The sequence below is a fragment of the Salvelinus alpinus genome, chromosome 2 (genome assembly GCF_045679555.1).
Source record: "Salvelinus alpinus chromosome 2, SLU_Salpinus.1, whole genome shotgun sequence".
NCBI classification, from domain to species: domain Eukaryota; kingdom Metazoa; phylum Chordata; class Actinopteri; order Salmoniformes; family Salmonidae; genus Salvelinus; species Salvelinus alpinus.
The window spans coordinates 22449685-22477342 of NC_092087.1; the positions used below are offsets into that span (position 1 = coordinate 22449685).

The following is a 27658-nucleotide window of genomic DNA, read 5'->3' on the forward strand; positions in this document are numbered from 1 at the left end:
GGAATTGTATTGGAGGCACCAGACATGCAAATCCTCGGTTTTCCATTAAGCTGCGGGAAAGTGACAAAACATTTAACTCAAGTGAGGAACTTGTGCCAGGTTCTAAATTTAGATTGATGTGACATTACTTACCGTTAGGTGAACAAAAAATGACACATGCGCACACACACACACCATGGGCACACACAGTGTTCCACAAACACCTGCATGCTCATGGTGTTTCATGCATTACACAATTTCCCTGCTGTTTGCTATGGTGCGTGAACGCAAAGGTCATGTATTAACAACAAACATAATTTGCTTTGTAATAACTCAGAAACAAATATGATATGACAGTTTGATATTCTGATTAAAATCAGCTTACAGGCAGAATAAACATGTTCAAATCAATATCATGTGATAATATCTAACTGTAAATCATTCTGGATAAAAGCATCTGCTAAATTACATTTTTTTAATGTAAAATGTAGCATGGCTGAACTAGACAACATTCGGACTGCTATATGTACAGATTGGTATGGACAAGTACATCTCAATATAATATAGAAGTTGTGACCTCGAAAGTGTCTCTTTTTCTATTTCATGGTGGGGAGTGGGGTTGGGGTTATTCAGTACAGTGGCTGTCAGACTACTGATAACTTATCACTGAAGCCACACACTCTAAACCACCCACCTGCTGCCAAAAGCCAATCATACACACTCCCCTCCAGTTACTCACTAAGAGGCTCTGCAGTGCACATAGGTACTCAGCCCAATGCCCACGCATGCTTCAACAGACTTAATCTAACAATAGACAGACTATTCAATCTAAACAGACAAATCAATCTAACAATAATGATTATCACAGTAATATTAATCCAATGATAATATCAAACTAATAAATGACAGTATGACAACAGTCACTTTTTAATAAAAAACAACATTATTTGTGGTGTCAAGCTATTCATGAGGCATGACCATAAAGAAGGCTACATTTGTGAGCAGCTCTCTAAAGAGAATAATTTTGACTTCAGTATTACTGTACATTCCTGTACATAAACTTATTTTCAAAAACACTACCACAATAATATCTTCATGAACATGTCAAGCTGTGGACATAAATCCAGACAAATAGATTCAATGGACCAGATCTAGATCTAAACAGTCATTTGCAAAGTTGTGTTTATACAACCCTTGAATCCACGGTTCACTGACATTACGGTCACAGGGAGAAAGGACTCTGCCATGATGGTCACAGGGAGAAGCAGGACCTTTATTTATGCAACATTTTGTTTCAGCCTTGTGAGCACACCACCGTTGCAAGAAGAGCCAGTGAACATGCCACCTAGACTCAAGCTTACATCCACTTTCATTACGAGAGCGGATCATAATCATCTTCAGCCTGCTTTTGAAGAATGCATATCAAAAACGAACTTCATACAGTATGACTTCCAGGGCTCTCTGACATCCATGGCTCTCTGACCATAGTGTCAAGCCAATGTATAAAGGCCTTGTGAAATAAATCACTGAGAATTCAGCCATCTCTATTTCCCATAACTATCCCTCCTAATATTATATAATGTATATATACAATACATGCTCTCTATAATAATTTATTTTTTAATACACAACTCTGCTTGTTTTTCTCAAGGTTTCGGCTCTTCCTCTCACTGTTTTGTGAGCTTAAAAAAAATAAGAAGATGCTGAGTTAGTGAATATGACATGAGAATATGAAGAGAGTAAGAGTTAGATTCTCCGAGAGGCTGGTGAGTTTCCATAATTTATTCAGCCTTTCCTTAATTGGCTTTATCTGCTGGTGCGGCCAGCTATGGTTTGGGGAAATGGCAAAAAATGACAGGGAGAGATTAGCAACCACAGGCCATCCGTTGGTTCCCATCTGTCTATTCCATTGACACTTTCAGTATTATTCTTTGAGAAGTCATTGCTTCATGTGTTTTGAATAATGTAGGCTCCAATGAATAGATACAATAGTATGTTATTATCAGAAATAACCTAAAAGTTTGGTATCAGCCTATGCGATAATTGTTCAGAGTAATACATCAATAAACATTGTGTAAGAAAAAACACCACTATGTGAATCTATTTCTGCTCTTGGGAAATGACTGCAGAGTTATGTTTAGTATGTGCTGTATATGTTCTGTACCTACTCTTGAAAATACATTTTTGTTGAAAAAGACAAAAAAGTAGGATAAGAAATAAATATACATGATTTACAACTACATGTATATATATAAATATTCAAATATTGAATTCAAAGGGATTGTTATAGCCAGGGCTAATCATCTGTCAGTGCACAAGCACACTGGGCTTATGTAAACATGACAAACTCTTAAGTTCTATTTTCGTTGATTTAGCATTTATATGTGCTGGAGGTAAACTAGATGTGGCTCGTATTACGCCACTTCATTGGTGTTTACAATTATATACATTCAAATATTAAATTAAAAGGGATTGTGATGTCTTCTTTTAATTGTGCAAGGGTAGAAGGACTATGATTCCAAACCAAGTTGGATGTTTCACTGCCATCAGTACTGTAGACAATTTCCAAACTCTATTAGCGAGGAGCTCCAAGAGACAATGTGATATTGGCAGTATGTTAGAGGTAGACTTTTCAGAGCAACACTTTCTCTGGGAAACAGGACAAGGTATTCCTGATATGTTGCACTGAGTTGAGGCTGAAAAATAGTCGCTCCAGAAACTGTATTTGTTGAGCACATGCACCCCCTAAAGGCATATTATGAGAATGCAGCATGGACAAATCTGAATTCATTACTTTCTCCATGTTCCCACTATCTGTGTTGAAATGTTGTCTGTGAATCACATAGAAAAACCCCCACTTAAAACATAAATATGTTTTATTATTTAGTGCATGCCTGAAACTCCAGTACAGCAAGGAAAGAACATAACATTTTAGAGCAATTGTCACATTGAAACTGAGGTTTCAGTTAAAGGCCCAATGCAGTAAAAAACATGATATAGCTGTGTTTTATATATATATATATTTCCACTAAGAGGTTGGTAGAATACTGTGAAAATTATGATAATGCCCTTTTAGCGAGAGCTGTTTCCCCCTCCCTACTAAGACCACAACCAGAGTCCTAGCTGAAATTCTCTTGCTAAGGGAGTTTACAATTTTTTTTATTACCATTTCGATTGAAAGCAATCACAGTAAGGTACTTAATTGTTACCCCAAAATGATTTGATATGAAGACAAAAACAGCAGCATTGGGCCGTTACCACAAAATAAAAAACAATATTCTAAAATCTTCAATGTAATTGGTCAAATGTCAATTTGGAAAGAATGTATGTAGTTGGTACTAGGGTATAAAGGGTAACACACAAACCTAAAAATACATAAACAATCTCCTATGTCCTCCTACACCAGCTGTAGTTTTCCCATTCACGCTTAGCTTCAGGTCCATTTAAAGCACCTCCAGTCTCGAATGCAACACCCTCTATCCAAGTTAAAAAAATAAAACCAATAATTATAAAAGTAAGAAAATAATGTCATAAAATGTTATTTTACATATTACTTTTCAAATGTAAAAACAAATGTTACAGAGCACAGGAGAGGTGAGTAGTGAGACAGCTCACCAAGCTACATATTCATTGCCCAAAAACTGTTATAGCCAGGGCTAATCATCAGGTTTCTGTCAGTGCACAAGCAGACTGGGCTTATGTAAACATAAACTATAAAGTTGTATTTTTGTTGATTTTGCATTTATATGTGCTGGGGGTAAACTAGATGCGGCTCGTATTACACCACTTCATTGGCGTTTCTTCATGATGAGAGTGCCGACCAGCACTCCTGAAAGCAGAATCACCCCAAATAGCAGCCATTTAATTATGCTCTCCTGGGACCTTCGAACGTCTGCAGCAGCATCTCTGCCAAAGATCTCTGCAAAACAGTCCTTTCAAGGAACAGAGGAAGATTAATACAGTGAACTATGTGTTAGCAGCCCAGCTGTTTGCCCCAATACTCCTATGTAGCTTCTCCCTTTAGTGTAGTCTATCATGGTATTCTCTATTTCTCAGAGAGAGTGGGTGCAGAAAAGGATGCGCACGCACAATAGTGTTGACAATGAGAATGTATTACTAAATCCCATAATTAGGATGTATAATGTGCAGAGTAAAGTATCAGCTCCAACCTACCCATCCTCCTTGGCTCTGGATCCAGGGCTGGATATGGTTGTCCAGGTAGGTGGTCATCCAGTCTGCGATGCGTGTCACCAGTGGGCTCATATCCTTCTCAACACACTCAACACACAAGGCCCCGCCGAAAGCAAACAGACCCACCACGCGACCCCAGTTGACCCCGTCCCTGAACACTTCGTCCATCACACTCTCAAAGCTGTGGTAGGCTGTGGCAGGGGTGATGTGGAGCTGGGAGGAGAGGTCACTGAAGGCACGGGTGTAGCGCAGCTCAAACTCATCCACTGAGTCCCGTAGTGCTGCTTTCACTGGCTCCATGACCCCCTGTGGAGATGAGGGCTTCGCCAAATTGCTTCGGCTGTTCCGGTTGTTCCCCACAGACCCATTTGCAATGGCCTCATCTCCCTCAGTCCGTCCACTTGCACCCTCCAGCCCCAATTGACAACATGAATAATTCCTCTGGGACAGTCTATAGCTTATAAAAAACACCACCAGTTCCCTGTTACTGTAAGACATCTTTTCCACCTTCTATGCACCCTCTTTATCCATTGACTTTTCACTCTATTTGGATCCCCAGGGCTCTTCTGCCATATCTCACACTAACTGAGATGTCTGGAATAAAGGCTTGCTGTCTGGCAGTTTCCTCTGGGATGCAACAAGTTATCACACCCTGGAAGAAAAAAAACACACTCACACAAATTCTCTGGTGCAGAAAACATGAAAACACTGGATTCTATTGTTCATTGTTATTAAGAATGGAACTCTGCCCCAGCAGCATCACAATCACCTTGAAATACTGCACTGCTAAACCCAGGTCTGTTGGGTATGGTAGATGTTTTTTTAAGTTTTTTTTTTTTAGACACATACTGTATGAAACTTATTACGCCATACCATTGGGGCGCCGCTTTGATGTCAGGTAGCAAGCTATCGGTCTTGGCTATCTAAAGCTATAACCATCATATTAATTTCCACCGAACAATGCACTTCTTTGGCTATATACAACGAACCAGCTAATATAGCTACTATTTTACATTATAGCACGTTTGACAAGAGTGCACAACAAATTGTCAAAATGTGTTTGCTTTTAATGCTGCGCTACTGCCATATAAATGGATTTCAAAGCTCAAAAACAAACGTATTGAGATCAAGTTAATATCACCTAGGGTACAAGTGACAAACAAGCAGTAATTTCTTAATACGGTATTCATAAAATAAGTCAAATGTATGTATGTATACGTAACTAGCAAATTAGCATCGCCGCTACCTAGCTACACATGACAGCTGCTTTTACACTCACTATACAAGCTTCCCATCTCCATAGCAATATTTCTTAAACCAATCCTTTAAAATATCATGGTCTGTCATACTTACAATTGCAAATCAGACTGATGTACCTTTCAATAAATAAGCATCGAGTTTTTTTAAAGGTAAATTCAATTTTTGTGCATAAAAGCATTTAAAATAACGACATATTTCAAGCGAATTGGAGCGGCGAGAAGGCCAATAATGCCATTGGCCAGTTTTGTACACGTAGATCGGATGTTCCGCCTTCTCACAAAATGAATCACCAATCAAAGACACACCGGAAGTTGAGATCGTGTTCAAATTATCGCGGGCAGATTATCCGTGTGTTCAGATATTTATGTCAACGTGTTCCCCCAAAGATTTTGGAGTATAATCTCTAGTATAGAGAGTGGTGCAGCGTCTAATGCACTGCATCTCAGTGCAAGAGATGTCCCTAGTTCAAATCCAGGCTGTATCACATCAGGTTGTGATTGGGAGTCCCATCGGGATGTGCACAATTGGCCTAGGTTTGGCCGGGGTAGGCTTCATTGTAACTAAGAGTGTGTTCTTAACTGACTTGCCTAGTTAAATAAAGGTAAAATATATACAGTACCAGTCAAAAGTTTGGACACACCTACTCAATTCAAGGGTTTTTCTTTATTTTTACTATTTTCTACATTGTAGAATAATAGTGAAGACATCAAAACTATGAAATAACACATATGGAATCATGTAGGAACCAAAGTGTTAAACAAATCAAAATATATTTTGGATTCTTCAAAGTAGCCACCCTTTGCCTTGATGACAGTTTTGCACACTCTTGTCATTCTGTCAACCAGCTTCACCTGGAATGCTTTTCCAACAGTCTTGAAGGAGTTCCCACAAATGCGGAGCACTTGTTGGCTGATTTTCCTTCACTATGCGGTCCAACTCATCCCAAACCATCTCAATTGGGTTGAGGTCAGGGGATTGTGGAGGCCAGGTCATCTGATGCAGCACTCCATCACTCTCCTTCTTTGTCAAATAGCCTTTACACAGCCTGAAGGTGTGTTTTGGGTCATTGTCCTGTTGAAAAACAAATGATAGTCCCAAAAAGCACAACCAGGTGGGATGGCATATCGCTGCAGAATGCTGTGGTAGCCAAGCTAGTTAAGTGTGCCTTGATTTCTAAATAAATCAGTGTCACCAGCAAAGCACCCCCACACATCACACCTCCTCCTCCATGCTTCACGGTGGGAACCACACATGCAGAGATCATCTGTTCACCTACTCTGCGTCTCCCATAGACACAGCAGCTGGAGAAAAAAAATCTGAAATTTGGACTCAGACCAAAGGACAGATTTCCACCGGTCCAATGTCCATTGCTCGTGTTTCTTGAACCAAGCAAGTCTCTTCTTACTGGTATCCTTTAGAAGTGGTTTCTTTGCAGCAACTCGACCATGAAGGCCTGATTCATGCAGCCTCCTCTGAACATTTGATGCTGAGATGTGTCTGTTATGAACACTGTGATGTATTTATTTGGGCTGCAATTTCTGAGGCTGGTAACTCTAACAAAATCATCCTCTGCAGCAGAGGTAACTCTGGGTCTTTCCTGTGTTGGTCCTCATGAGAGGCCGTTTCATCATAGCGCTTGATTGTTTTTGGGACACCACTTGAAGAAACTTTCAAAGTATTTGACATTTTCCATGTTGACTGACCTTCACGTGTTAAGGTAATGATGGACTGTCATTTCCCTTTGCTTATTTGAGCTGTTCTTGACATAATATGGACTTGGTCTTTTACCAAATAGGGCTAACTTCTGTATACCACCACTACCTCGTCATAACACAACTATTTGGCTCAAACGCAGTAAGGAAAGAAATTCCACAAACTACCTTTTAACAAGGCACACCTGTTAATTAAAATGCATTCCAGGTGACTACCTCATGAAGCTGGTTGAGAGAATGCAAAGAGTGTGCAAAGCTGTCATCAAGGCAAAGGCTGGCTACTTTGAAGAATCTAAAATATATTTTGATTTATCACTTTTTTGGTTACTACATGGAATCATGTGTTTTTTCATAGTTTTGATGTATTCACTATTATTCTACAATGTAGAAAATAGTAAAAATAAAAACCCTTGAATGAGTAGGTGTGTCCAATCTTTTGAATGGTACTGTTAGGGTTGCACATTTTGGGGAATATTCAGAGATGGAAACTTTCCATTGGAATTAACAGGAATCTATGCAAATTAATATTAATACCATTTAAATGTAGATGCTTTTTACATTGGATATATTTACCATATCATATGGAGACAGAAACAAACATTTTACCTTAAGTAGACAATTGCAAATTATTAAATCCTTCCAAAATAAATAAAATAACTAGCTACGAATTGAACTTTAATTAAATGAGTTGACTCTTCACATAGGATGATTTCACTGAACAAAAGAAAGGGAAAATTGAATCATCCCCAATGATCCATCGCATCTCCCAAAATACATTTTCAACATACATCTCTGTAACATGAAAGCCTAGAAACTAAAGCTTTGGTTGTCTTCCTCTCAGGCTTCCATGTCTTCTCCCTCGACCTACTCAATGTCCACCTCTTGAACATCAGAGGCCTCATCTTCACTGTCACTTTCCAACCTTGAGGATGGCTCATTGTCAGGCTCAAAAAGCCTCAAATTTGCCCGGATGGCAACCAATTTTTCAACCCTTGTATTTGTCAGCCTGTTGCGTGCCTCGGTGTGTGTGTTCCAAAACAAGGACCAGTTGCACTCTGAGGCAGCTAATGGTGGAATTTGGAGGATGGTGGAGGCAACAGGGGAAAGAGCCTCAGATACAAAGTCCCTTCCACCAGGTGGCTGATGAGATATGTTGGCACGACTGCCATATTGCATATCCATCCCAAAGCCCTTAATTGGAAGTGTACTTCGCCAGACTGCCAAGAACCTTACCCTCATCCAGGCCAAGGTGGCGAGACACGGTAGTGATGACGCCATAGACCTTATTGATCTCTGAACCAGACAGGATGCTCTTGCCAGCATACTTGGGGTCCAACATGTACTCTGTACGGGCTTCAGGCAGAAGTCTTCACGCTTTTTGATGCATTTCAGAACTGCAGTTTCCTCTGCTTGGAGCAACAGTGAAGTGGGCAGGGCAGTATGGATTTCTCTTACATCTGCAAGCAGAGTCTGAACATCAGACAGGATGGCATTGTCTCCCTCAATCCATGCAATGGCTACTGCTATAGGTTTCAGGAGTTTCAGGCTGCTTACCGCTCTCCCAAAATACATCATCCAGGAGGATCCTCTTGATGGGGCTGTCCATATCGGCAGACTGTGATATGGCCATTTCTTGGAGACTCCTTCCCCTCCAGGACTGTCAAACATGATGACAACAGCACCCCAACAGATGTTGCTGGGCAGCTTTATTGTGGAGCTCTTATTCTTCTCACTTTGCTCGGTGAAGTAAATTGCTGCTATAACTTGACCCTTCACATACCAAACCATTTCCCTGGCTCCCTTGTAGAATGTATCCATTGTTTTCAGTGCCATGATGTCCTTGAGGAGCAGATTCAATACATGAGCAGCACAGCCAATAGGTGTGATATGAGGGTAGGACTCCTTCACTTTAGACCAAGCAGCCTTCACGTTCGCAGCATTGTCTGTCACCAGTGCAAATACCTTCTGTGGTCCAAGGTCATTGATGACTGACTTCAGCTCATCTGCAATCTAGAGACTGGTGTGTCTGTTATCCCTTGTGTCTGTGCTCTTGTAGAATACTGGTTGAGGGGTGGAGTTGATGTAGTTAATTATTTCTTTCCCACGGACATTCGACCACCCATCAGAGATGATTGCAATAGTCTGCTTTCTCTATGATTTGCTTGACCTTCACTTGAACTCTGCATCCAGCAAATTAGTAGATAAAGCATGCCTGGTTGGAGGGGTGTATGCTGGGCGAAGAACATTCAGAAATCTCTTCCAATACACATTGCCTGTGAGCAGAGGTGAACCAGTTGCATACACAGCTCGAGCAAGACATTCATCAGCATTTCTCTGATTACATTCCTCCATTGAGTCAAAAAAAACTTCTGATTCCAGGAGTACCATGAGCTGTTGCTATCGATAAGGTGTCCGATTCATCATTTTCACCTCGAATAGAAGTAGAGGGACTTTTGTCAGAGGTTGCTTGATGTGAGCACTGAGGGAACTTTATGCACTTGGCCAGATGATTCTGCATCTTTGTTGCATTCTTCACATATGATTTGGCACAGTATTGGCAAATGTACACAACTTTTCCTTCTACATTAGCTGCAGTGAAATGTCTCCACACATCAGATAGTGCCCGTGGCATTTTCCTGTAACGATTAGAAGAACAAATAAAATAAAAAATATATATAATTCCATGTACAGATAAATAGTTAAGCAGTTAGATTAAACTCCTTTGTAAGATTTTTAATTTAATTTAAATGAAACATGTATGGTAACAGGTGAATTAACACTCAGTTAGCAGGCTCAAGCAAGTCAAAATCCACATGGTAGCAAAAACTGACTTGCAGAAATTGTTAACAAGTTAGAAATGCTTTAAAACACACTTTGCTGTAAGCTACCATTTACGATTAACAAAAAAATTGTCATACAAAATATATTCACCCCACCCATTATTGTAATCAAAACTTACCAGAAAGCAAGTAGTCCTTTGCTCAGTGTAGTAGTGTGGTCTCAATAGAATCTCATTAGCGTGCAAGATCTTGAGAATCAGCTGTACATGTGATGGAAGAGTGCACTGTGCATGCAGAGGGTTGCAATTCCATTGAATTGAGCAGTTTAACCAAAATATGCCACAAGATCTAGAATTTCCTTGTGTATCGTACAAAAAAGGTTCACTGTTATAAGCAAACTTTTTTGATGGATTTAAGCAAAATTCCCCAAATCCAGGGCTTAACTTCCCGGAAAGTTTCCGACCCTTTGCAACCCTAGGTACTGTATATATATTTTTATTTTATTTTATTACAATGGAGTATATTTGTATAATGGAGGGGCACAATAACATGATATACTGTTAGTCAAATGAAGGTTCTTTGAAAAAAGCTTTATTAAACCAATTTCTTTGTTTAAACAAAAGTGAACATAGGTATGTATACATGTTACCCTGCTATCTCTAAAATTGAAATAACAATAATACATCATATGGGAGGACAATCCATATGCCTATAAGAAGTGAAAGTTTTTGAATTTCACTTAAAACTGACAGTCTAAATGTATGCATAATCTAATGTAGGCCTACTAAATATGTACAATGTTCCCACCAATATTAGCTACAGACACCATACATTTTCTTTTGCACCATTTCAGCATACCTTTATCTGGAGCCAGAAGTTTTAACAGCTAGTTTCTATACTTGTGTAGTTCCTAATTTATGAATTAGTAATTATTCTTTACTTAAACTGAGCATCCCACTGAATTTATGAAGTCTTAATTTGTCCTGTCAGTCTCTCCTACCTTCCCTGACTTCCCTATAACTGAAGAACTGCAGAGTGTAAGGATTACCTGCACCAAACCCTCATGCTTCCCCTGTACCGCAGGTCTTTCAGGCTGCTCTCATTTTGATGGATCATCTTACCGACCCAAGGCACCTTATTTAGGCCTAGAGTCTGTAGTAAACTAACAGAAGGTGATTCAGGTTTTTGATCAACCATCTTGATAAGGGCCCATCTCTATTTTTGGCGCCTCAATGCTTGGAGATCTCTCTTCTGGCAGGTTTGATTTTCCTTAAGATGTGACATCCACAGATTTTGGTGTGTCAACTTGCCCATTCTCAATGGAACAGTCCTCTGGTTCCGACTCACTATCAGATGAGTCAATAGATATGGGTTCTGTGTAAGTACTTAGCTTGAGGGTACAGTTAATTGTCTCGCATTGCTTTCTTTGGTCTGTGTTAAGAGCCGGCCTAGACTTAAAGGCCTTCTCCACTGACGTGATGGGGAGCTTGGTTTTCTCCTCAAAGTCCATGTCATGCTTCAGTCCCTTGAGTGCCTGCATGTCAAAGCCAAGTAGCACTTTCAATTTCCTGGTCTCACAGTCTCCCTCACATGACCTCCGTCGATTAGCGAAGTGACTGGCAATGTCAGACTTCCAGAGCCACAGGCTTGCAGACAGCTTCTCTTCTTCCTGTGAAGTTAAATAGGGGCAACGATTGAAATAGGTCGTGAGGAAGGCTTTGCGTGCTTCATAAGTCTTGTGCTCATAGTTCCTAGGGTCCAACACTAGATCCACGGCCTCCCCTGGCTTGTCCATATTCATGGGGGAATATACATCATTTTTTATCTTCATCCTCTTGGAGCCAGACATGGGTTGGGAGGGTAGCTGACGCTTTAAGAACCCTGCACCAGAGGAGTTGAGTGTCAAGGCAGACTTTGGTCCCAGGCCCTTCTGGGCCCTTCCCACAGCTCGGCACTGCACAAGGTGCAGAGTGATCGTGGAGGCCACCATGTTGCTGGTGTAGACGCCCAAACAGTGGATGCACTTGTACGTCATCTTCTTCTCTACAGGGTGCATTGTCTGAAGCACTTGGTGTCGTTCTCTCAGATGCTGTGACAAGGCATCAGATATAGGACCCTTGAGGATGGTAAAACATAGTGGGCATAGGGTCTTGCCAACCTCATTGCTGCCAGATACAGTGGCTTGACTTCTGGCAAGCATGTCCTTCTTATTCACTGGCATCTTCGAAGGCAGACTCTTCACTGGAGTGTGGAAGCTGTTCTGGGCATGGGAAGCCATAGACTGCTCCTGAGCAGCTACAGGTTCCTTCATGTTATAGGTTATAACAATAAGCTGTATGATTTTGTTCTTAGCCTGCCCAATCGTGAGGTCAAAGGTAAGCGGGGAGGCGGCTGGAGGACCAACAAAGTCATCTGGATGAGCCTGCCCCACATGATCTAGCATTTTCTCCACATTATTGAAGCTGGCATGACACTGTGGGCAGGTGAGCCCATGGATCAGCATGTGGTTAAGCAACGTGTCACTGGGAAGATATCGGTTGCAAAGCAAACACTTACTGGTGAAGTTGTGGATCTTCATGATATACTTGGCAATTGCCCATACCTTCTTAGCCCTGTGTGCCTTCTCAAAATGAGCACTGTACAGGTTTTCAGGGAAGAGCTCATTGCAGACTGTGCACATTTTCCACTTCTGTGTTTGGGATGTAAGACTAGCATTAGCACCTTCTCCCAAACCACCATTGCCAGGAATGTTCAAACGCTGGCCAGCAATAGAGGACTGACTTGTCACATTCTTTAGTCCAGTAGGTCCCTGCTTTAGATGGACCCCCACCATATGGCTAACCTGTTCAGATGTCAGGGTACGACCCCCAGTCATCACAGAACCCTTCTGGGCCATCCCATAGCTTTGCGGTCTGGACACCACAACGTTAGCATGTCCAATCATGGTTGTCACCTGAGAGCCAATGCGCTCATGATATTCAATGACATGCTGCACCAGCGCCTCATAACTACGGGTGGAGAATTGACAGCGCTTACAGAGGATGTTGTTGCCGTTGACAGCATTGGCTCCATTTTTGACTGATGTTGCTGAGACCATGGCAACATAGGGTGAGACCACATGCTGGAAGTGCTCCCTGTAGATGTGCCTTCGCACAACATTGTACAGAGGGTCCCGGAAGTTACACTTCTTGCAATAGTACATTGCCTTCTCCACCTTGTTATTTGCCCCCACAGCAGCCCCCTGGTAGCCCCCTAGACCCTGACGTGCCACACTAGATATGTGGAAGACCTTGACATGCGTTTCCATTGTCTTCTTGCTCGCAGTGAAGGTGCAGTAAGGGCAGTTGAGCAGGATGCGGTTCTCAAAGTTGTGCCTGTGGACATTTCGGAAGTGGTTTTTGTAGCCCGAGTAGTACTTGGAAGAGAAGTTGCACTCTGTGCAGCAGAAAGGCTTTGACCGGTACTCCTGTAAAAAATTAAAATAATAAACAGGCGAGTTTGAAAATGTAATCACAACATTTACAAAATTGAAATGGTTGCTCCTTTATCCAAAACTAGTTGTATTTATGATTGTGACAAACAAAGAAGTACTATAATCATTACAAGCCCCAGAATAAGGGGTAATTAAATTAATTTCTCATTTCTAGTGTGAGTCATTTACCTGTGTTTTTGAGAATGTCGGATCCCATGAACAAAGTTCCAGGCAGACAGTATTCTTCACATAGTTCTCATCTGGGCAAAATTCTTTGAGGTCCTATGTGAGAGGGACAATTATTCTGATCAGAAATCACAGTACTGTATGCTGGAACTTGTCAAATTAGATTATATGCCTATTAATTTTTACCACCATATTTTTTTCGGAAGCACAAATGACTATAAAAATGAGTGAAACTCTTACGTTAGGCGCACACACACAACACTAAAACCTTAGTGATAGGTAAAAGCTATGACTTGTTTTATTTTCTCTCCTACCTCCGCTTGCTCCTTACAGTACTCCAGTCCAATGTCACAGAGAGCCACCTTCACCTGTTTCCTTGCTCTTCGTATCCTAGTGAGGTTGTTCACAGGGAGTTGATACATCTTTCCAGACTGCAAGAATAAATCACAGAGAATTCTATTACTACTCATGTCAAACCCATATGGCCTGCTCATACACAAAGTTAGCCAAGTACCTCAACTCCATGATGATTTTATCCAGGGTTGATCTCAAACTAGTTTTTGTTTTAAATGAACCACTGACTTGCTATGAAGTCAATACAAAAAAAAGCACATTCTTAAACCCTTACCATGTACCAGTTTATCCTCTGCTGTTGCGAGCGTTTGTTTGTTGAAACGTTTTAATAAAACATTAATCAAATACAACCGTTACCTTGTTGAGATTTAATTGGCACATGCGCATTCGTGCTGAATTGGCATCTTAGAGCAACAGCAATTTAGAAACAGTCGCTGGTTGTAGTTACTTCATTAAAGTCTTATTAAAAAGTATGCATTTCAGCAAACAAAAAAAATGCACGCAATAGAGGACAAACATTGTAATATTTGAAGTATCGATTGCATAGCGACTCGAATGCGTTGTAGGTTAATAAAAAAAGATAGTCTACATTCAACTCCGTAGATGAAATCATCGTGGAGTTGAGGTACTTGGCAATAACGTTAAGATTATTTGCATTCGAAGATCATAGCTAAATCACAAACAGCATTGATTGGCACAGACATGATGCGACTTCAATTCTGGTACAACATTATTCTCATCTATTGGCTTCCTGTACAGCTGAAACGTCCTTATGTAGCTATGCGGTCGTCACTACTTACCATAGCCACAAAATCATAAACCCCGCCCATTTCTACAATTTATCTTTAAGTGATTTTAAACCTAACCACAGTGCTAACCTTATGACTGACCTTAAATTAAGACTAAAACGAATATGGGCCTAACGCGTTAGCGAATTAAGCTAGCTAACATCACTTAAACCTCTGATGGTTAGTTACAAATCCTTTGTCAAAGGTTGGTTATCTAGCTAACGTTATGTTTAATGTTAGTAATCATTATGAAGTGAGGTAAAGAAAATACACAATGGATGCTAGTTAAGATACCTTATTTGTTAGCTAGCGTCAGTTTAGCAGAAGGCGAACTGGCTAGCATGCAGTAGCTAGCCAATGTCTAGCCAGCCGATGATAGCCAGGCATGTTTGTTCGCTAGTTAACTTGCCGCCATAACTAGTTAGATAACTAGTTATACAAAATACCGCGCCTCAACTCTAACCAATCTTACCTGGTATGTCTCCGAACCCAACCACACAAAAACTGGCTGCCCAAATGGTTTGCTGAGATAAATGCTAGCTAACAAGTAACGGTAGCTCGTTGGCTAACAAATGAATCCAACTCAATGATGCGGTTGTTGTTCGTCCTCGCCAAGCCGGTGGTGCTGTTTAGCTAGTTAGCAAAATCTCAGCCATCTGCAATATACGTTCAATTAATTGCTAGCTAATAGCCACAATATGTGGGGTGGATTTCTAGTGCATATTGTACAGCATACATGGCCAATTGGACTGTTACAATTGAATCCGACAATCATCAGCACTTCTCTTGAACGTTCCCAACTAACCCGAGCCAAGTCAATCCAAAATGGCGAGGAGGAAAAGACGGAAGTGAATGTTTGGGGAGATAAGTTTTAAATGTACAATATTTTTTTCTGAGATATGTGCTTCCCTTAGTACTGAGTATCTAATTGTTTCAAAAGTCACACCTATGTTTCTTGGGTGTAAAATCAAGGAAAGTGGTCCAAAAGCATCATATATTTTTTACTCTGACTGGAGCCACCCACCTATTCCACGACATGTGGGCCCATAGAAGACTAGGCCACAGACAGAACAATGAGCTAGTTATAAAAAGTATTTGACTAGGCTACTACACTCTGACCCTGTGATATAGTTTTAGTTAGTTTTGCCAATTTTTCTCTAGGCTAGCAACTGTAGCCACCACCAGGAATAGGCTAATACTATCTAACTAAACAATCTACAGCATGGATGCTCAACAACAAAGCCATGCACTCTTATAAAACATTTTTCAAGAGTCTCCCAAGAAATTGGAAGTAGTATCTTACAGATCAATATATAGCTTAGAGATCAATTTGTACAAATGTCCAACCACACTGCCCCTTTGTAACACAGCACACAATAGTTTAGCTAGTTCAGGAGATTTCTGAGGCAGGTTTTGGAGAATTTTGAAGGTACTTCTGGTCACCCCAGTGGTTCCATGACCTCCAACACAACAGTGCGAGGTCCCGTCATCACCAGCCTGGTGACCTGGCAGTAACCCAGGTGAAGAATGCTTTGCCCATTCACCTGACTCACTTAGGTTTACAATAAGAATCAGGAGAATGTCACAAAAAATAGGAACTATGTTTGTGTTACCTTAACCCCTGCAGCAGGGCTTCCAGGATCGACTGCCTGGACGTAAACTGGGGCCATACCTCTGATCACAAAGCCCCAGCATCCCCCATCACATGAGATGCTGTTATAAGGGGACTATATTTATTTCCCCCAATAGAGACAAGACTAGAAAATGAAGGTCATACACTACCCTAAATATTTTTATTTATTTTACCAGTCAAGTCTGTTAAGAACAAATTCTTATTTTCAATGACGGCCTAGTTCAGGGGCAGAACAACAGATTTGTCAGCTCAGGGATTTGATCTTGCAACCTTTCGGTAACTAGTCCAGAGCTCTAACCACTAGGCTACCGCCCCATATTTATTTGGACAGTGAAGCTACAACTTTTAATTTGGTTCTATACTCCAGCATTTTGGATTTGAGACTCGGCAGAAGGTCCGAAAAAGAAGACGTTCTTGCTCAATATTATTATTAAAAAAAAATGTTTTCAGTGGCGATTTTATCATGTAAATCTTAGTGGGGCAAAAAAAAAAGGTGGGATGCATGCCAGCAAAGCCACTACACAACACAACACTAAACAATACATTAATTGCACTATAATGGTAACTGTTCAAACGGCCAGCTCATCTCCTTTCCAAGACCCCAACTTTCTTTTGGTTTTCCTATTGGAATGAGGTCATAATCATCATCATTTTATTAGTCAATAAGCAGCCTTCTTTCCCGGGACAGGGTAATACCCGACCAGGCAGAGCCTCAGCAGTCTATAGTGTCCATTCTGATGATGAAGCTGTTTTTCTCTCCTGCTTATTTTTCCTCCTTAGAAGAAATTGCTTTTATTTCTGATGTTATTGTGCATGCAGCTAAATAACCACAATTAGTATCAGAGAGAGTGGTGTTGTATGTGTGTGTGTGTGGATCATCATTAAATCCTTGATCTGGAACTACTGCTTCCTCATGTTCTGAACGGACACCCTGTGGTGGTTGCTACCAGCCTAAAACCCAGCACCTAAGTTTTTTTCTATCCTTTTTATTGGTCCTTCGAATTCATATTCATATTTTACAGTAACAAATGGTGCTTACAAACTGTTAGGGCCTACATAAAGCTGTCCCAACAGCAGTCCAAACACCTTACCACTGCTACACCTGGCTATCAGCGGAGCCTTGTCTGGCAGCGAAATAGTTCATTCAGCCTCATTTACTGCCTTTTAAGAAACATAGCTGATATGGCAGACAACTCTTACAATATTCAATGATTACATTTATTTGAAACAGGTTATAGGCTATAGTCACCACCAAGTTAGAACAGGAGGTGAAAATAGACCAAATTATTAGAGTGAGGCACATTGAACGCCATTTCTATCTTTGCGTGTCAAAAAAGATGCACGTTATATAACACTATTTGACACGTTAAATAAGCTTTTAATTTGACGTGTCAAATAACGCAAATCTATTATTATAATCTATTATAATGTTGTGTGTGCTGAATTTGCACGTGCAAGCCAAGCACCACAACTACTATGTGTTTACAATACCGCACTATTCCAAATTATTAGGGTGAGGCACATGGGCTACTAACAGTTTACTACACAACATACACTTAGTATTACGTTACTTTTTTAGCTACAGTATAGATTTCTCCCTTGCATATTACATCATTTATGCTGTAGCATACAAGAGTTTGCTATTTCCAACTTGTGTAATCTTTATGTACAATGGCCGATGAGCACCGATACGTTTTATCTATAATTTCTCTTCATTATCTCTCATCATATGACAAGGATTAAAAAGAATTTGCCAGTAGATTGTCAACTTGATGACAACTGATGATGACTGCTAGCTAAGACATTGAAAGTGAGATGTTGACATGATCAGTCCAATCAAAGTTACTGTAGATATAACATGATTTGATGTCATTCTTTCTGTGGCCAATGGCCTTGAGCCTTCTTGGATGGGCACTTCTAATATAACTCTATGGCAGAATCCAAGAGGCTAAAATTTTCACGCTCTAATCTTAGAATTGGGGATGACGTACTGTCCCATTCAAAGTTCCTAACATTTTCCGGATTGACCTTCATGTCTTTAAGTGATGATGGACTGTCGTTTCCCTTTGCTTATTTTTGCTGTTCTTGCCATAATATGGACTTGGTGTTTTACCAAATAGGGCTATCTTCTGTATACCAACCCTACCTTGTCACAACACAACTGATTGGCTCAAACTCATTAAGAAGGAAAGAAGTTCAACAAATTAACTTTTTAAGAAGGTACACCTGTTAATTGACATACATTCCAGGTGACTACCTCATGAAGCTGGTTGAGAAAATGCCAAGGGTGTGCAAAGCTGTCATCAAGGCAAAGGGTGGCTACTTTGAATAATCTAATATATAACCCTTGAATGAGTACTGTCTATATTTATATTTATATATATATATATATATATAGACAGTACTCATCCTTGAATGATATATATATATATATATATATAGAAATTACTCATTCAAGGGTTTTTCTTTATTTTTTATTAGAAGTAGAATAATAGTGAAGACATCAAAACTATGAAATAACTCATATGGAGTCATGTAGTTACAAAAAAAGTGTTTAACAAATAAATGTTATATTTGAGATTCTTCAAAGTTGCCACCCTTTGCCTTGATGACAGCTTTGCACACTCTTGGCATCCTCTCGACCAGCTTCATGAGGTAGTCTCCTGGAATGCAATTCAATTAACAGGCGTGCCTTCTTAAAAGGTCATTTGTGGAATTTATTTCCTTAATGCTTTTGAGCCAATTAGTTGTGTTGTGACAAGGTAAGGGTGGTATACAGAAGATAGCCCTATTTCGTAAAGGACCAAGTTCATATTATGGCAAGGACAGCTCAAATAATCAAAGAGAAACGACAGTCCATCATTACCTTACGACATGAAGGTCAGTCAATACGGAAAATTTTAAGAACTTTGAAAGCTTCTTCAAGTGCAGTCGCAAAAAACATCAAGCGCTATGATGAAACTGGCTTTCATGAGGACTGCCACAGGAAAGGAAGCTGCAGAGGATAAGTTCATGAGAGTTACCAGCCTCAGAACTTGCAGCCCAAAAAAATGCTTCAAAGAGTTCAAGTAACAGACACATCTCAACATCAACTGTTCAGAGGAGATTGCGTGAATCAGGCCTTCATGGTCGAATTGCTGCAAAGAAACTACTACTAAAGGACACCAATAATAAGAAGAGGCTTGCTTGGGCCAAGAAACACGAGCATTGGACATTTGCCTGGTGGAAATCTATCCTTTGGTCTGCATTCCAAGCATTCCAGGTGAAGCTGGTTGAGAGAATGCCAAGTGTGTATAAAGATGTCATCAAGGCAAAGGGTGGCTACTTTGAAGAATCCATAATAGAAAATATATTTCAATTTTGTTTTTAAGCACTTCTTTTGGTTACTACATGATTCCACATGCATTATTTAATCGTTATTCTACAATGTAGAAAATAGTAAAAAATAAAGAAAAATCCTTGAATGAGTAGGTGTGTCCAAAGTTTTGACTGGTACTATATATAGGGGACCACAAAAAGCATCATACTAATTGGTTATGATAGAAGTCATTTAAGTAGGCTAGCAACTGTGAGGCTGGGGAACCAGTATTACCTCAATTTTATTTTTATTTTTTAAATTTAACCTTTATTTTAGTAGGCAAGTCAGTTAGGAACAAATTCTTATTTTACAATGATGGCCTACACAGGCCAAACCCGGATGACACTGGGCCAATTGTGCGCCGCCCTATGGGACTCCCAATCACGGCTGGTTGTGATACAGCCTGGATTCGAACCAGGGTGTCTGTAGTGACACCTCTAGTACTGAGATGCAGTGCCTTAGAGTGCTGCACAACTTGGGAGCCAAATGTAATGGGCCAAAGGTCAAAAGGTAACATCTCACAACGGGATGAATGATGCCATGCTCCAGCAAGGCATGGCAGAGCTCCAAACCCTGGCGCCTGCTCTCTGTCTTTCCATTCTGTAGCAACCAGTCGATCAACTGGCAGCCAGGGAAGGAGCGCTGGTATGCAACACCCTGCGCCTCCCTTAGATGCAGAATGGAGTCTGACAGTTATTACACTGCAAAACACACCACACACACAAAACATGTCACATCCATTTTGCACTCGAGAGACAGAATGAATGGAACAGTTACACACAAACTTGTGTACACAATTGGTAAAGTTGAATGTTTCAGTCCATAATCACCAAAACCAGCACATACTGAGAACATTCTGTAATTCAGATGATGTGGCTACCCTTCTTCCTAAGCTAGGCTTGACTTCTTCAAGGGCACCAGTTCCTACCAGACAGAGACCCCCAGGGTAAACAAAGTAGTTCTTACTGCTTATACAATCGTTGTCCTTGGATGAAGACCTTGACAGTGTTAAATGGAAATATGTCATCATCCTTACGGAAACGGTACAGAAATGTTGCATCCTTGAACATAGGGTACTTGTCACAAACTAAAGAGATCAGAAAGGAAACATTTCCTGAAAATGTTTTCACATTTCCCTACTTTATAGTTCAGCATTTTGGATCTCCTGTATCAATGTTAGTATATTGGCAAAGCTCCTTGGCTCTTGGTATCCCTGATGTAGGAGGAAGTGTATAATAGGAGTTGAATATACACTTGGTCCTGTGTCAGGGCTATAGGCTCTTGGAAAAGCTCTTACTGTGCATTTTATATCCCCTTAGAGATGTTACTGTGGTGCCCTACAGTACCATGGTGCACAATGTCATGTCCATAAGGTGTTGCATGAGGCAGACCACCGTTGCCCGATCGAGAGCTTCCTTGTGGCTGATCAGTCAGTCTGTAAGCTCTTGGGCCACAAAGTAGTTGGGGTAAGTGTGCAGATGGTACAGTCGGTCCTTGATCAGTTTGCCATCATGCAGCCTCAATGTTGCAGTGAGATACAATGTACAATTAATCAGCTATAACTAGTATAAGTAGGCAAGGGCACATAATTTTTTTTTATTGAAACATGTATTTAATCAATTTCAGTTATGACATTTCTGCATGATATATTTTATCTAATATTGTTAGATTTTTTATGGGAAGGTCGGCTGAAGAAAATATGTGACTATCTGAAATGAACTTGTTGGATTTCAACACAGTATGTTTCTACAGGTAGCATAACTGTAAAGAAAACCAAGCTTCTCTTTCTCTCTTTCTCTCTCTTCCATACCTCAGTTGTTCTACAGCAATCATAATTTCCGCCTTGTGCAGTCTGGTCATTGCTTTTATGTTTATGCTGCTTTCCATTTTCTCCATGTTCCTTTACTGACACTGGTCTAAAAAAACAACTAATTTCATTAGAAGCCAGTATGTTTACCAAATAACCAGTGCCTAGCTGCAGCCTCTGACCATGTGGGATAGATGTTGTGAGAGAGAGGGAGAGAAATCCTGATGGTGTTTAGAATAACTGCAACACTCACATCAATCAGGAGGACACTTGGTTTCTGATGAGGTATTCTCATCAGAATCTGTTCTGCCATGGACAAAAACAACTTAAGAGGTAGAGAAAGCTATGCCAGACCCTATAACCAAGGGGCCAGACTGAATGGAGGGGGGTATTGAGAACCACAAGCCACCATCATCATACTTACTTACTGTGCATGCTCTGTACATTCTGACATTATAAAAAGCCAATATTTAAAAAATTATTAAGGAAAAAATTACAGGGTAGATATCAGACAATGACACAACACTAGCTTTCATTCACTGCTCAGTATACTCTGAGGGTCAATAGTGACGTTTTCCTCATATCACCACAAGGGGTCAGCATAGATCTATAAATATACAATTTGGCTACCAGAACTCTCAGGAGAAACCCCATAGAAATACAGTTATTTATAATTTACCTATTTCTAACTCTATGGTCCACCCTTTATGCTTGTCCATATAATTTAACCAGAAATCAAATAATAACACATACAAGTGGAATATAAATATTTATTTTCAGTGGGCTAGTCATGGACTAGAGAGTATAGGCTATTTGTTTATTATGGGTGGTGGTGGATTATTGCAAACGCACAACAGCTCTATTAGAATTATTGAATTGTGTTTTTGCATGATGGACTTCCACTTAAATATAAAGACCATTGTCCAAATACAATTGTGACTTTAAAACTGTGATAGTTTTATGTTATTTATATGGAAAGTCAGATGGTAATTTAGTGCGTCTACATTTTTAATAACTAGCCCTATTGACTATAATATATCCCTGGACATATAGTCTACAGACTAAATATTTAGTCCTCAGATGCTTTGCATTCCAGCATCAGTTCCCTTGTGGTCTTTCACAATAAACTATGTTAATACATCAAGTGGTGAGGTAGTGTGTGAGAGAAAGAGAAACATATGCACAAATTAAATAAAGTAGGCCACAGTAGCCTGTAAAATGTGTAGTCTACAATATGTCTTTGCAGGTCTATGTAAAAGAAATGTTGGGCATCATTCTACATTCAACCTTTGTTGGATTGTCAAAACGCACACATCAGCTATTATGCAAATTACCCTTCTCGTCGTCTTTTTATTGGAGAAGAGCAGGGAGGTGTAGTCTATACCGTGTGACATCATGCAACGGTTCTTTATGAAGAAAGTGCGCTCGCAAGCATAAACCAGGACAGCTACACATATGCAGAGCTTTTGGCCCCGCCGTGGACTCAGAGCACCTTTCTTCTATCCGATTAAGAGGACGGTTATCTTTCCATTTTTACGCACGCGTGTTTTCACTGTAGATTTAATTTGACGGACTTACTAATTGTATGAAGCGTCTCATCAATAGTGCAATTGTTGCAAAAGACTGCATGAAAGAATAGAGTTTTGTGCCCCTTGGAAGTGGCCAAGACAAATAGATCCTGGAAAGAATGACCGCCGAATCGCATACAAATCTGGGTCTGCCGAAAACCCCTTTGGGTTATGTCAGTGAGTTCGACTTGATGAAGTTCGAAGTGAAGAAGGAGACAATGCAGGGGATTGATCACTCATTCATTGGGCCGTGCAGCGAGCTCCAGAGACCGGACTCAGTCTCCTCTACCCCGGTCAGCACCCCTTGCAGTTCGGTGCCATCGTCACCGAGTTTCAATCCGGGTGAGCAAAGGAACCCTGATGATCTTTACTGGACGCCCAGCAGTGGAGGTTATTCTCAGCAAATGTATCCCCACACTTTTGGCCTGACACCTGAGGACGCAGTGGAGGCCCTTATCGGTACCACTGTCCACGGGCACCAACCCACTCCGAACGGTCACCAACAGGCTCTCCAAGCAGAATTCGAAGGGTACGGGGCGGCACATAACCTCAACGGCCATGTCCAGCAGTACCCTGGACTTATCCGTCAACCCGACGGTCTCTCGGGTCACCCTGATATGCAAGATATGCACTGCCAAAATCAATATCACCACAAGCAGGACCTCGACAGCTCGGCTCCGCACTCACCCGACTCCCAGCTTAGTGCGCACCACCTCCATCAGCAGAATCGCCACGACAGACGACTCAACGTGGAGAGCGCCTTCTCGGACGACCAGCTGGTCTCCATGTCAGTGAGGGAGCTCAATCGGCACTTGAGGGGTCTGACCAAGGACGACATGATGCGTCTGAAGCAGAAGCGCCGAACCCTGAAAAACCGTGGTTACGCACAATCGTGCCGCTACAAACGCGTTCAGCAGAAACACGTTCTTGAGCACGAGAAGACCAGCCTTGTCACACAGGTGGAGCAGCTGAAGCACGAGCTCAACCGACTGGCACGCGAGAGGGACGCATATAAACTCAAATGCGAGAAATTGACTGGTTCGAATGGTTACCATGAAACTGGGTCTACCAGTGACAACCCTTCCTCGCCTGAATATTTTATGTGAGTGTATTCTTTGTACCAGCTACCAAAGTTATTTTACTGATTTTATTGATAAGCTTATTTGTTTCAACAATATTAATGATTTCATACCAGTTCTTGATGCAAACCTACCATTTAATTCACCTTTTCAAATTAAGATAATAAGATTTGTAATATGAATCTATAATCAATCATGCATGCTGGACATGTATGGAACTGTCTATTTAGTAGGTCTAAAATCTGTTGTACATTGTCACACAAGTCTTCGTGAAAATACTTTAAATAGTTCCTCTTACTTTTGTTGAATTGAATAACCAGTCTGGTTTATGAAATTACATTACTTTTGGATTCATGTACTAGGCCTACTCTCAATTTAGTCTTAAATGGATTCATCCATCAAAACAATTTGAAATTATTTTTCTTTTTTGTGTTCAAATCTTCACTTGAGTGGTATTCATGTATTAATTCTGCCTGCCGTAGGCTATCTATTATAACAAATATAATGAATACATGGGTGATGATGATGTATCTCCTTGTTCTAGATATCCTTTTATGTTATATTACATTTTGAGGAGCTGGTTCTGCTGGCCAGATGTGGCTAATGTTTTTGTTCTTTTCTTTCACATACATTTTTATTAATTGTACAAGAAAAAGAGCGAGATCTTTTAAAAGTATTATTAATGCATTATTGCCTGCAAATGACCATCATTGTTACCTGTCCAGTTGTGTTGAAATCTATTGTCATCTGCTTTAGACTTGTAAAGATCAATAAAGCCATTAATACTTTTATTCTGCAACTTTGTGTTTAATCTGTTGAGTAATCATTGGATCCACTTATAGACATTGTGCTGGCTCACTTATCTATGTATTCATTTGGAGCTGGTCTGATTAATTAATTGATTACATTTATTGAGCATGGAAGCCAGGGGCTTTAAAATAAAAATCATATTTATTTTTCCAGAATATTTTGTTTTTACAGAGATAAAGGTTTGCTTCATGTGGCCATATTGTTAGCAGTATGAGAATAGTTTTTCTCATGTCTATAAAGAAGAAGTGAAGTGCGACTGGCAGACATAATGTAAAGGAGCATCTTGCTTACATCTAATTAGGCTAATTGATGTAGAAATATTTGATTGCTGAAAAAGAAAGAGTCATTACAACAAGAAGGAGCTCAATAAAACGCAAAATTCAAAGTTTTAGACAAATGTGTTTTAGAAAAATTGAAAAACAAATACAGTTGAGTGATTGATTGATTAAAACAAATGTCTCTTCATTTACACTCTTACTTTCACCTTACTATACCTTCTATTATTACTTTCATCATGGAAAAACAAGTGCAAACTTTGCACCTGGTGCGTAAATTAGGCGCCAAGTAAGCTGCGGAATCCTTTTTTAAAAGTCTGTTCTGTGCACTGCATACAATATATCACACAAATGCCTGTGCTGCATAATACACATAATCCTACACCATTTTACTAATTCACTTGTGTGGAAGAAGAGCAGTGAAAGTCTCCAATGCACAGTATAACATTCCAGGTTATTGGTACTGTCATGACAGGAACAACGTTTTTTGGCATTTATAGTGAAAAAATTTAGTTGTATTTATTTATATTTTTACACACAGTTATTGCATTTTGCACACAGTCAACTGATTTGATAGACAAATAATTTGAATACAAAAAGTAAATATAACTGCGAGCAGCAATGAATGGGGTTCACAGGATGACGGAAAGGACACAACACTAGTTGCATAACAAAGCAAGCACTCTATCATGTGGGAACTCATTGTCTTACGTCAGATCGCGACGCTCATCCCTCAACCGATCTGTCTTGTAGGACATGGAACACATCTAAAACAAAAATTGATTTTGCTCATCCGCCTAACACTAGTTCCTAATTCTGAAAATCACTCCGCTCTCGGTAGCTATAGATGCACCTGATCTTATGGCAATCCAAACCATGCTCCAGCTAGCAGCAAAGTGCATGCTTGTTTCAGTGGTCATATGTGACTCCACCTGGATTCGGTCTTATGTAGCAAAATTTGAAATTGTGTTTTTTACATTGGAGACTCAGAGTTACAAAAGGGTATATCATACACTGCATTTGAGGAACAATGTGGAAGTAATTCTGCTTTGAAAGTTGATCAACTTGTAAACTTACTTTTGAGAAAATGGCCTTTGAATATTTTGGTATCTAGTGAAGAGCTCCTCTTTGTCTACACCCATTCAGGATCGCTCACACCCTCTTAGACAGTAAATCATACAGCGCCTTGTGTCACAAACGCAGATTTTAGAGAAACAACAAATGTCGGTACATATAAGTATCTTATATCGCCTGAAAGCTTAAATTCTTCTTAATATAACTGCACTGTCCAATTTACAGTAGCTATTACTGTGAAAAAATGCCATGCTATTGTTTGAGGAGAGCTCCTAACAACAAAACACTTTTTTTCACCGCGATAGGTTTGATCAATTCACCTCTGAAGGTGAAATGTGTACTTCCATTCTGAAATATTGCTCTGATTTATCATCCAAAGGGTCCCAGAGATAACATGAAGTGTCGTTTTGGTAGATAAAATCATTTTTCCTATCTTAAAAAGGTCCATATAGCATGCACGATTAATTTTATATTTCCACTCGTTCAATTTGCAAAGAAGAGAATCTGTGAAAATCTAACCCAAAACATTGTTTCAACCAGTCAAATCAAGTTCGTACATATTCCTCAGAGATCCTAAAACGTAACCAGACTTCACTATATCATTAGGGGTGTAGTATATCCTATAGGACACCAAATGTGGTCATAGCACGCGATGACGCGGGTGGTCTTCACTTGAACAACTCTACCTTTGTGAAATAAGCGCCAATCGGGGTCAAACAAAGCTAGCTAGATAGCCAATGAGCTGGGCTTTACGGAAGTATCTGGAAACCCTGTATCTGTCGTAAAATGTAGCTACTAACATTGTGCGACAGCATGCCTTTTCCTTTTGGACAAAAATTATAAGAATATTCAGAGTTACGAAGTTATGAAAACTGGTTGTTTTGCAAATGTTGAACTTATAATATGGCTACTAATACTGGAAAAGCTAAATCAAAGTCCAAGTATACAGATCTGACAATATTCTTGCAGAAAAATGTAATATGAATGCAAATGTCTCCTTCATGATTTGCCCAAATATACCTGGGTGACTTCACACTAAATGTCATGTAGTTTGCTCATACTTCAAGTTATCCGCCTGAAACTTTGCACATACACTGCTGCTATCTTGTGGACACCATCGGAATTACAACTAGAGTGATGGCTAGAACTGGGAACTTTCTCTTGAATTTCAAAGATGGTGGTAGAAAAAAAACAGTTGTTTTTTTCTTTGTATTTTCTCCTACCAGATCTATTGTGTTATATTCTCCTACATTCAATTCACATTTCCACAAACGTCAAAGTGTTTCCTTTCAAATGGTACCACAAATATGCATATCCTTGCTTCAGGGCCTG

The 27658-nt window shown here is 40.1% G+C and overlaps 4 protein-coding genes across 5 annotated transcripts; 1 reads left to right on the plus strand and 3 right to left on the minus strand.

The window, feature by feature from the left end:
• Window positions 1–2837: 2837 nt before the first annotated feature.
• On the minus strand, window positions 2838–5769 carry LOC139556620 (bcl-2-like protein 1). Its single transcript, XM_071370792.1, has 3 exons — window positions 5524–5769; window positions 4153–4822; window positions 2838–3911 (listed from the first exon to the last, which is right to left on the minus strand). The coding sequence occupies exons 2-3, from the start codon at window positions 4666–4668 to the stop codon at window positions 3768–3770; spliced, it is 660 nt and encodes a 219-aa protein (XP_071226893.1). The 5' UTR covers window positions 4669–4822; window positions 5524–5769; the 3' UTR covers window positions 2838–3767.
• A 4722-nt stretch (window positions 5770–10491) lies between these two features.
• adnpa (activity-dependent neuroprotector homeobox a) lies at window positions 10492–15568 on the minus strand. Of its 2 annotated transcripts, none has more exons than XM_071370807.1 (4): window positions 15195–15568; window positions 13895–14011; window positions 13584–13676; window positions 10492–13388 (listed from the first exon to the last, which is right to left on the minus strand). In XM_071370807.1, the coding sequence occupies exons 2-4, from the start codon at window positions 14000–14002 to the stop codon at window positions 11193–11195; spliced, it is 2397 nt and encodes a 798-aa protein (XP_071226908.1). In that variant the 5' UTR covers window positions 14003–14011; window positions 15195–15568; the 3' UTR covers window positions 10492–11192. The 2 variants fall into 2 exon arrangements, with proteins under 2 accessions (XP_071226908.1, XP_071226918.1); XM_071370817.1 differs by lacking the exon at window positions 15195–15568 and adding an exon at window positions 14095–15145.
• A 593-nt stretch (window positions 15569–16161) lies between these two features.
• Window positions 16162–22925, minus strand: LOC139540639 (DEP domain-containing mTOR-interacting protein). The gene is given in 7 exon segments (XM_071344452.1): window positions 16162–16274; window positions 20229–20404; window positions 20406–20414; window positions 20680–20800; window positions 21060–21080; window positions 21083–21237; window positions 21524–22925. Coding segments are annotated over 7 exon segments (681 nt in total). The 5' UTR covers window positions 21610–22925.
• On the plus strand, window positions 22907–24958 carry mafbb (v-maf avian musculoaponeurotic fibrosarcoma oncogene homolog Bb). The gene has a single exon (XM_071370831.1). The coding sequence runs from the start codon at window positions 23208–23210 to the stop codon at window positions 24192–24194; it is 987 nt and encodes a 328-aa protein (XP_071226932.1). The 5' UTR covers window positions 22907–23207; the 3' UTR covers window positions 24195–24958.
• Window positions 24959–27658: the final 2700 nt, after the last annotated feature.